We start from the raw sequence: 10,834 nt of genomic DNA on the forward strand, positions 1-10,834 counted from the left end.
CTTATTAAAAAAATGAAAATAAATCCGTTCGGCTTCACTGTTTAGGTCGCTGGGTCGAAAGGAGCTTTGAGCACCGAGCCAGGCACGTCTAAATAAAAGTTGTGAATCTTTTTTTTTTTTTTTGCGGCTGGTTCCTGAGAATTCTCTCAAAAGCACCGTCAAATTCCAAAGCTTTCTTCCAAATAATCCAGCACAAAGGTCCTTGTGCAAGTCACATGCAGGCAGTCCTCGACTACAGTGGAGCCTAAAATTTCCACCGCTAACCACAGCGGCTGTTCAGTGAGTTTTGCCCCATTCTACGACCTGTTTTGTTTGCCACGGTTGTTCAGCGATTCACTGCGGTTGGTAAAATACAAGTTGACTTTGTATATAATATACAAATGGATGAGACTATTGCCTTACACAATGTAAGCCGACCTGAGTCTTCGGAGAAGGGCGGGATATAAACTCAAATTTAAAAAAAAATGAATCATGCGATCAGAATAAGAAGTGTTGGAAGGGACTTCAGAGGTCGTCTAGTCCAACCCCCCCTGCTCAGGTGGGAAACCTTGATTGTTACTAGCTTCCCTGTTGATTTTGCTTTTCAAAAGGTCGCAAAAAAGGGGCTTGCATGACTCTTAAGGACGGTGCGACGGTCATAAATAAGAACCAGTGGCCACGTTGACCCGAGTTTTTATCACACGGCCATGAGGATGCAGCAATGGTTGTTAAGTGTGAAAAACTGTCGTAAGTCACTTTTCCGGTGCCTTTGGCCACTAAACGAGTGGTTTTTAAGCTGAGGTCTACCGCTTTGGCCCTCAAAATTCACACGGAGAATAAACGGTAAGGATCAACCGAGCGTTTTATGAGAAAACCTGGAAGGATTTTCTGGCAAATTTCCTTGTTTGCCAGGGGAATTTCACCACAAGTATGTGAACTTGGTGAGTCAAGGCACCAGTTGACTGAGACTTTCATTTAAAAGCTCCAGGTGTGCTCCCATCTACGGCCTCTTGAGGTAATTTCACTGCTGGAGTGATTTCTGCCAAGGGGATATGATCAGAACGGAGAAATCATAAGCCCGTGAATATTTATACTTGTGAATAATTCAATGCACTTTCACTTCATGTAGTCTTTATGTCGCTCCTCAAATGCATCGTCCCCTTACAAGGGGACACAAAAAGAATCGAGGACGGATTTGAAGATATACAGAAGTCCTTAAGGGGGAGTAAAAAAATTTTTTAGAAAGAAAATTTAGAGCGATGTTGATGATAACAGAATGTTGACCGACCAATGGAATGGGAAAAAAAAAAAAAAGCACAGCAAGTCAAAGCAAAGGAGACAATGTGAAGCGTCACACCTAGGCTGGGCAGTGAAGCTCAGATTTCTGGACACTTAATCCTTAATTTACCACTTGGTTAGATTTGGGAGGAACTTTTCAGCTGATTGCAGAGCAAATAAATCAAGAGACTCGAGAATTAAAACTTTTTAGAAAGTTTTTTTTCTTCCCATTGTTCTGATCTAGGCTTCCCAAGAGCATGAAGCAGACCTTGTCCCGACAAAAACCCCTTTTTATTAAGTTACTGTGAATTCCTCTCATTCACATCCAGCAAAGTCTTCGAAGGGAGAATTTACCCTCACAGACCTTATCTGGCTTGGAGAGCTGCCATCTTCAAAACTTGGCAAGGAGTCTGGGAGAGTCATGAACCAATTAAGCAACTAATTGTCTCCTGCATACTCCACTCCCATTTGCTCCTCTTTTATTCCCTCTGGGAGGGGCCATTCACTGTCCACCTGTGGCTTTACTCCTGAGTCGACCCTTGTTCCTTAGCTGTTCCCTTCTCCTGGCAGCTCTGCGCATGCGCACACTGGGAACAGGCTCCAGCTGTTCTTCTGCCCCACTGATGTCCCACTCCGAAGGCAGCTGACAAACGTCAGACGGCCCTGGCCCCATCTCTGCCTCCAACGCAGAGCACTCATCAGAGCCTTCCCAGGACTCCAGGACTGGCCCATGTTCCTCCCCAGCCTCCTCACTGTCTGACCCCGCCACCAGCTCCGCTGGCTGCTGGCGGGCCACAACACCCACTGTTCTGAGTTCACAGGTATGTTGCTATTCGCTTGAAAGTCCTGGAAGGCAAAAGGAGTGCTTTTGAATGGTTTTCTGTAGCCTTGAATTGCTAGTTCCCACTGCACCGGGCTGACTCTTTATACGCACACCAGAATGGAGTGGAGGAACACAAAAGAGGGTTCGGCAACCCAGTGTCCTAACATTTTATAGCAATTTCACTTGTCCTTGCATGGGTTGTTCTGGATTTCTTTAAAACACTTGGTGGGAAGCTTTATTCCTTTTTCTTTAAGCAACTGATTCTTATCAGCAGGAAAAAAACAACAACAACAACCAGCAGGCTGCCAATTTCCCATGGAAATTTAAGATAAAATAAATGAATACCACTAAAGGTTGTGTGAAGTATCAGATGGATCAGAGGGATGAGAGCAAGCAGAAAGTTGGTGGCTGGGGGGAGGTGATCTAAAGAATTCACTTTTCAATATATATTTTTCTATCCATCTTCTCCTGGTCCTCCCCTGCCATGGGCTTTTCAAAAAAGGGCAGAGTTAATTGGCTGACCTAATAAGCTTTTGATGGACAATCAGGAGTGCAGCATCAGTGACTGCTAATGGGCACATTATTTCGAGACTGTTCAATGAGAAAGAATTACAAAAGTTAGGTTTTATTGCACCTCGGAATTTAAGAATATAGACAGCAAATCACTTTTCTTTCCTTGGAGGGGGGGAAAGGGGGGTGCAATTGAACAAGACAGGAAGAGGCAATGGCTAGGAAAAAGACAAGAGGAACCAGTCAGATATAGATCATTCAGAATGAAGCACGAGACGCTGCCTTCCCAAAGGCGTCTCCATGCCTTTTTAAGATGCTGAACTTTGAGGGAGGGGAATTTACGGGGGGGGCGGGGGGGAGGAAACGCTCATTTAGAGTTCGTCATGCTTCGTGGAGTCCGAGTTGGGCTTGATGAAAACCCCCTCCATGGCTTTCCAGTAGTTGTGGTGATTAGCGGAATGCATCCCGTGAACTTCCCGCTGACCCCGGATGGGGTGGCCGTATTGTTCCCCCGTCACTGAAAGGAACACGTCGGTTCCCACGTGCTTGAAGCGCACTGCGTCGTCTCGCTCCCAGAAGGTTCCGCTGCACTGAACTGTCCACACGTCTAAATCGTCCCCTTCACCATCATCACCAAAGGCACTCACTTCCTGTCAGAGGCAGAAACAGGGTGGTGGGAGAAAAAGCTGGTTGTGAAGATGCATGGGTGATTTAAGCTGGGTTTTACACTATTGTTGTGACTCATCCTCCCTCCTCTCCTCAGCCGGGCCCCTCCCCTCGCCAACTGGACTTGTTATCAGACTCCAAGTCTGATAATAAAGATGAACGGCCTGTCATGCCTCCAGCCCCCGGCCCTGGCCCCATGCCTGGAGGGGATGTCAGGAGCGAACAGATAAGCCCAAGACAGCTCACTCATTCAGTGTGTGTTCCTTCGATGCAGCCATCAGAGCAGGAAGTCAGCCAAGTGGTGCAATTACCCGGACCTGCTCCCTCTGACCCCTCCCTTTCCCAGATGCCGACAGTAGAGACAGTTGAACAGAATTCAAAGTGGGAGGATCCTCGCTTCCGGAGATCTGAGAGGCGACGCCAGCAGAAGGAAGGAAGGGGCAGGCCTGGATAAATGCTGAGTCATGAAGCCACACCCCACAGCCTATATAAAGGACCTGCTTTTGGCATTCCAACCTTGAGTCAGGCAAAGTCTCATCTGGTTTGCTGAAGTCACAACTTGGACTCCTGCCTGCCCTGAGAAACCTCGTAGGAATTTGACAAGCTGCAGAGGCTTCGTTGCCACGTTTGATACGGACTCCCTTGTCCTGGTCGTCGGAGTGGGAGTGGGACACGACAACTATAAACTGAACCATAAGCCACAGTCTGCAAATGACAAGACAAAGCCGCCACTGCAATGGCTTAAGATCCTTGATGGACAAGACCGTCACCTTAATCTGGGGCCGGGATAGCTCAGGCAGTAGAGAAGCCTGTTATTAGAACACAGAGCCTGCAATTACTGCAGGTTCGAGCCCGGCCCAAGGTTGACTCAGCCTTCCACCCTTTATAAGGTAGGTAAAATGAGGACCCAGATTGTTGGGGGGGGCAATAAGTTGACTTTGTAAAAAAATATACAAATAGAATGAGACTATTGCCTTATACATTGTAAGCCGCCCTGAATCTTCGGAGAAGGGCGGGGTATAAATGTAAACAAAAAAAAAATATCTTGCCAACTTTTAAGATCTGTGGGCTTCAACTCCCAGAATTCCCCAGCCAGCAAGATGTCTGGGGAATTCTGGGAATTGAAGCCCACTGATCTAAAGTTAGGAAACCCTGAGCTAAATTGTTTTGGTTTAGCCTGCAGTGTGAACAGGGCTATTGTGATTTGTGGTTTAGCCTGCAAAACTGAAAGACGGCACCCAGGTAAGAACTGATAAATTGGGATCAGGACTTTTATTAGCTTTGAAATAATGATCTGATTCAAATTCCTTGTATACTGTGACCTGTTGAAGCATGAACTGCGAATGGCTTTAAATCATGAGTACATACGCTTGCTCTGCTTTAGCGCACGGTGACTTAAGTCAATATTTTCTAGAGCAACTTTATCCCTTTTTAAGGCATCAAAGATTTGCAGCTAATGTCTACAAAAACCAAACAGAAACTGGGAGCAAAAAAAAAATGTTGCTTTAGATAAAGTACTTTCCCTCAGCCCTGTAGCAGTTTCAGTAAGTAGAAATAATCAGATTGTTATACCAGCTACAAATAGCTATGAAACACTTGATAGTCTAAACCGCAACGTACACACTGTATAACACCATTAACAAACCACTCACACCAATGTCAAGTAGAATGTTAATGACAGAGGTATGGAGTTATCACTCACACATTCTCTTGTTCTATATATATATATATTTCCAGAGCAGCTACTAATATAAATAGTAGTGGAAAATGTTGGGAAGTGCTCAGCAGGGAGAAGTCAAGCAGGCGGAAAAGCCTGACCCCTCCCCCAGCCTTATCTAAATGTTCCCTAGAGAAGGTTGCCAGACTGGGGAGATTTCTTTATTATAGGCAGAACGTAATAAAGTAGTTTGAACTCTGCAGGTGTGGGGGCCTGGATGTTTGGGGCTGACAAAAAAAGAGTCACAAATTGTACTGTAGAAAAAAAAAAAGGCATTATATTCTACTTCTACAAAGTAGTCCTTTGAATGGAATTAGAGACATCTTGCCATTTGTGTAAATATAGGTAAAAGTAAAGGTTCCCCTCGCACATATGTGCTAGTTGTTCCCGACTCTAGGGGGCGGTGCTCATCTCCGTTTCAAAGACGAAGATCCAGTGCTGTCCAAAGACGTCTCTATGGTCATGTGGCCGGCATGACTCAATGCCAAAGGTGCACGGAACGCTGTTACCTTCCCACCAAAGGTGGTCCCTATTTTTCTACATGCATTTTTTACATACTTTCAAACTGATAGCTTGGCAGAAGCTGGGACAAGTAACGGGAGCTCACCCTGTTACATAGCACTAGGGATTTGAACCGCTGAACTGCCAACCTTTCGATTGACAAGCTCAGTCTTAGCCAACTGAGCCACCGCATCTTTTGTGTAAATATATCTGAGTATAAATCATGTTGGAAAAATATTTTTGCACAGTAAGAAACAAACAGAATACCTTGGAACTGTCAAAAACGGTTCATGAACATGTCGTAAATTCATTTTAAAAAAATCACAAAATTGAGGGCACCATCTCATCAAAAGCAGAAGCAAAAAAAAAAAAAAATCAAGCAAAGACCTCTTTCTTAAAAGACTGTAGAGCTATGGTGTATATCAGGGGTCGTACCCCACAACCCCCCGTCCATGGACCAGCAGTGGTCCAAGGCATGCCAGAAACAGGGCTGCGCAAGAAAGCAATGCCCCATCCAGTCTGGGATGCAGACAGCACACAAAATCATGCCCCCTCCAGTCCTTTCCCCATGGAACCAGTCCCTAGTGCCCAAAAGGTTGTGTTGTGATCTGTCAGCAGCCTACGGAGCTGGCAACGGAGTCGGACAGCGATGAGGCTGAGGTGAGGCCAGGGCAATCGGGAAGTGAGGTGCGGACTCCAGAGCCTCCAGAATCTGATAGTAGCTTCGTCTTCTGCTTCGTCTACATCTTGCCTTTATTTTTGTGACTTGTGAATGTTTGCCAAGAAAGACCTTTGGCAGTTTGCCTAATTGAACCAAGGTTTGTGAGAGAACTGAGGAATTTGTGTTGGGAGGCATTTGTTTTAATTTGACTTGAATGACCCTGGGAATAAAGTAATTCTCAGCTGTTCGAATAAAGTTTGTTTGTTTTTTCACGGACTGAGTTTCTTACTATCTACTTGGGCTTGGGTCACAACAGGTTGGGGGCCACTGCTGCATATATGTACTGTCAAATGGTGGACAACAAATTAAAAAAAGCACAATTGAACATTTCGACCAGATAAGCATCCTTCCTAAATCTCCCAACTCAACAGTAGAATCAATAAGATTTAAAGATATCCATGCAGCTGAAATATATCAGGTGTGAAATGGATGGAAGTACTCCAGTTTTACCTGGTTGTTGGAGAGCGGTGATGAGAAGTGATGGGTGTGCAGATTCTTCCCTGTGTTGACATGAGTAAGGCGGACGGACTGCCCACATTTTACCGGTATTCCCCGTTGGCAGGATCCGTCATTTCTGCCCCTGATCCGCCAATAGCTGTTGGCATCATCTGATCCTTCCACTCCAGTCACTGACTGCTGACCACTACCTGACAACAAAATGGTTACCGACTCGTCAGTGAATTGCGGCGCTGACATTATTTGTTCCCAAGAAGAAGGGACAGAAAACACAATAATGATGTTGCACCACATTCGTTTTCCTGATCCATCGACAGCAAATAAGAATGCTAAATGAAATCGACAGGGTTTTTACTGTTTATTTTTCACACTGGCAGCTCTGTGAAATTTCAACAATGTCTCCAAATGTACACGTAGAATGTCAACAATGCAGAAGCCGTTCTAGCTTTGAATGACAGAACAAGGGACTTTCCCCCTAGATATTCCGCCAATCACTCCAAAAACGGTGACACAATTCGGTGGAAACTCTGGTCTGACAGAACCGGATTCTTAAAAATTGGTGTTGAAACTTCATAGCCAGAAGCAGTCTACAAAGCTGAAGCCACCGAACGAACAGCAGGCACAGGGCATTGTTTATTTTCCCCCCCTCCTCTTTATCCAGAAATACTGTCTGGGAACAGTAGGAACAAACTGGTATCCATAACAAATAGACCTACTTGGTGTAGCAATAATAAGCATAATAGCAATGAGGTTTATTAGCTTTCCAGAAGTTGAAAAAACAAAGTAAACGCCCTCCAACCCTGTAGAAAGCCCCATTTTGTACACTACCCTCCTTCCCTATTAAATGTAGCACTCAGCCATAGCAGCTTCTGGGTTTTATTTCCTGATTTTATTCACGTCTGCCCTTCTTCGATAAACCCTATATGGACAGGTTGGCAAAAGCCCAAGAGATGATGCCAGCTTGGGGGGTGAGTGAGTGGATAAAACCCATCTCTGCAGGTAGCACCCGTTTGTAATTGAGCCTTCCTATTCAGGAGCTGCCTATCTGAAATACAAGCCAACAGTTTCCCCCCCACCCAAGGGAGGTTCAGACCCATCTTTCCTTGCAGTTACTATCCATGAGGGACCCTCCTGGTCCAGGAGCTGTCTATCTGAAGGATCAAACAATATCATCCCTATTCCTCAGGGATTTAAGTCAACTGTTCCAGGTAGCCCATATCCATGACAGAGCCTCCCCATCCAGGAGCTGTCTATCTGAATGCAAGGCACCATCAACACCCCCACCAGGGGACTTTCCTGATAGCCCACATTCATCATAGAGCCTCCCCATTCAGGAGCTATTTATCTCAAGCAAGGATAAGCAATTTCACCCATAGCAGTGTGTGTGTGTGTGTGTGTGTGTGTGCTTAAACCCACCTTGCCAGGTAATTCCCCTCTGTGATAGACCCTTCCCATTCAAGAGCTGTCTATCTGAATGCAAGCCACCATTAACACTTCCCCCAAGGGACTTAGGGTCTCTGGAGCTTCAACCCATGATAGAGCCTCCCTATTCAGCATCTGTGTATCTGAATGCAACCCACCATCAAGCCCCCACCCCCAAAGGGACTTGGACTCTCTGGAGCTTCATGGTAGAGCCTCCCCATTCAGGAGCTGCCTATCTGAATGCAAGACATCATCAACCCCCCTCCCCCAAAGGGACTTAGGCTCTCTGGAGCAAGGGTCACCAACCTTTTGTACCTCAGGGACCACTAAATTCATAATTTTAAATCCCGAGGACCACTAATATGAATTTTTTAAAAAGATAAATAGTATTTAGTGCAGTATAAAAAATGCAAATAATTTTTCTGCGGACCACCAAAATTTTCTCGCAGACCACCAATGGTCCACGGACCCCTGGTTGGTGACCACTGCTCTGGAGCTTCAACTCATGATAGAGCCTCCCCATTCAGGAGCTGCCAATCTGAAGGCAAGGCATCATCAACCCGCCCCCCCCAAAAGGGACTTAGGCGCTCTGGAGCTTCAACCCATGATAGAGTAGAGCCTCCACATTCAGGAGCTGCCTATCTGAAGGCAAGGCATCATCAATCCCAACCCCCAATCCCAAGCACTTAGGCCCATCTTTCCCATTAGCCCCCCACCACCATTTGTAACAGAGCCTCCCCATTCAGGAGCTGTCTACCTGAATGTAAGCCACCATTAACCCCTCCCCAGCATCCCAAGCACTTAGGCCCATCTTTCCCATTAGCCCCCACCATTTGTAACAGAGCCTCCCCATTCAGGAGCTGTCTACCTGAATGTAAGCCACCATTAACCCCTCCCCAGCATCCCAAGCATTTAGGCCCATCTTTCCCGTTAGCGCCCCCACCACCACCACCATTCGTAACAGAGCCTCCCCATTCAGGAGCTGTCTATCTGAATGCAAGCCACCATCAACCCTCACCAGGGACTTAGGCTCTCTGGAGCTTCAACTCATGATAGAGCCTCCCCATTCAGGAGCTGTCTATCTGAAAGAGGCCCCACTCCTCCCTTCGCCAGGCTGGGGATTCTGGGAGTTTGTAGTCCCCCCCCGGCTTCTCACCGGATCCGTACTTGACCTCGTGCGAGTGCAGCCGCACGTTGTGCCGCGTGTTGAGCAGCTTCAGCACCGAGCCGCAAGTGACAGCGCCCGCCTCGGCCTCCTTCGCCCGGCCCGGCCCGCAAGCCAGCAACAGCAGCGGCAGCAGCACCAGAAACGGGGGAAACGAGCCTGGCCTCGCCGAGGAAGAAGCGCCGCCGCGCGGTCGTCGCATCTCCGCTCCTTCCGAGGCTTCCTCCGGCTGGTCGGCCGTGGAAGCGGCGGCGGCGACAGCTCGAACTTCGCCTCAGAAGCCGTTTCCGGTACCGGCGCTCGGCGGCAGCCAATCCGCGGCTGCCAACGCGGGGCACGTGTTCCGGTCCCGCCCCCCCGCCGACGCGACGCTGGGGAGCTGATAGGCTCGAGGCGCGCGGCGGGGCGGCCAATCAGCTGCGGCGGCGTGGCGGCCAGGAAAGGGGCGGAGTCCGGCGGGAAGGCTGAGGGCGGAAATAGCGGGCGGGGTGGGTGGGGCGCAAGTTGGAGGCTGCGCACTGGAGACGAAGCCGGTTCGAATCCCGCCTTCCTTAATTGGGTTCAAATAAAGGCTCTTATTTTGGGGGATTAAGTGTTCCTGCTACGGTGCTTAGCGAACGAGACGGTTGTTCTTAGGCTGTTGAAAGGTGTACTATGTCAGCTGGCATGCCACTTTAATCTCTGGGTGAAAGAAAGATAAAAGAAAAAAAAAGAAAAGGAAGGGAAGGGAAGGAGGGAGAGAAAAGAAAGAAGGGAGAAAGGGAAGAGAGTGAGAAAGAGCGAAAGAGAGAAAAAGAAGAAGAGAGGAGAAGGAAAGAAGAAACAGGAAAAAACAATAGAAGAGAGGAGAAAGAAAGAAAAAGAAGGAAGGAAGGGGAAAAAACAAAGAATAGAAGAGAAAAGAAAGAAAAGAAAGATAAGGAAGAAAGAAAAGGGAAAAACAATAGAAGAGAGAAGAAAGAAAAGAAAGATAAGGAAGGAATGAAGAAAGGAAAAACAGAATAGAAGAGAGGAGAAAGAAAAAGAAAGAGAAAAAGGAAGGAAGGAAGGGAAAACAAAGAATAGAAGAGAGGAGAAAGAACGAAAAAGAAAAAAGAAAGGAAGGAAGGAAGGAAGGAAGGAGGGAGAGAAAAGAAAGAAGGGAGAAAGGGAAGAGAGTGAGAAAGAGCGAAAGAGAGAAAAAGAAGAAGAGAGGAGAAGGAAAGAAGAAACAGGAAAAAACAATAGAAGAGAGGAGAAAGAAAGAAAAAGAAGGAAGGAAGGGGAAAAAACAAAGAATAGAAGAGAAAAGAAAGAAAAGAAAGATAAGGAAGAAAGAAAAGGGGAAAAACAATAGAAGAGAGAAGAAAGAAAAGAAAGATAAGGAAGGAATGAAGAAAAGGGAAAAAACAGAATAGAAGAGAGGAGAAAGAAAAAGAAAGAGAAAAAGGAAGGAAGGAAGGGAAAACAAAGAATAGAAGAGAGGAGAAAGAAAGGAAAAGAAAGAAAAAAGAAAGAAGAGAAAAAAGAGAGGAGAAAGAAAGAAAAAGAGAGAGAGGAAGGAAGGAAGGAAGGAACAGATCAAATACAAGTCTGGTTAAATTGAGGTTTTTGCAC

The 10,834-nt window shown here is 46.5% G+C and overlaps 1 protein-coding gene across 1 annotated transcript; it reads right to left on the reverse strand.

Annotated features, from left to right (window-relative positions):
* Nucleotides 1-2,684: 2,684 nt before the first annotated feature.
* Nucleotides 2,685-9,544, reverse strand: SDF2L1 (stromal cell derived factor 2 like 1). The gene is made up of 3 exons (XM_058158250.1): nucleotides 9,230-9,544; nucleotides 6,646-6,842; nucleotides 2,685-3,240 (listed from the first exon to the last, which is right to left on the reverse strand). Exons 1-3 carry the CDS (start codon nucleotides 9,438-9,440, stop codon nucleotides 2,962-2,964), a joined length of 687 nt encoding a protein of 228 aa, XP_058014233.1. The 5' UTR covers nucleotides 9,441-9,544; the 3' UTR covers nucleotides 2,685-2,961.
* Nucleotides 9,545-10,834: the final 1,290 nt, after the last annotated feature.

This window comes from Ahaetulla prasina, chromosome 15 (assembly GCF_028640845.1).
Source record: "Ahaetulla prasina isolate Xishuangbanna chromosome 15, ASM2864084v1, whole genome shotgun sequence".
NCBI classification, from domain to species: Eukaryota; Metazoa; Chordata; class Lepidosauria; order Squamata; family Colubridae; genus Ahaetulla; species Ahaetulla prasina.

Bases quoted from the DNA above. Each gene is read 5' to 3' on its own strand.
- SDF2L1 (XM_058158250.1), bottom strand. From the start codon at position 9,440: ATGCGACGACCGCGCGGCGGCGCTTCTTCCTCGGCGAGGCCAGGCTCG. The intron at 6,843-9,229 runs GTGAGAAGCCGG...TTTTGTTGTCAG, and splicing joins CGAGGTCAAGTACGGATCCG to GTAGTGGTCAGCAGTCAGTG. The intron at 3,241-6,645 runs GTAAAACTGGAG...TGCCTCTGACAG, and splicing joins CACCGCTCTCCAACAACCAG to GAAGTGAGTGCCTTTGGTGA.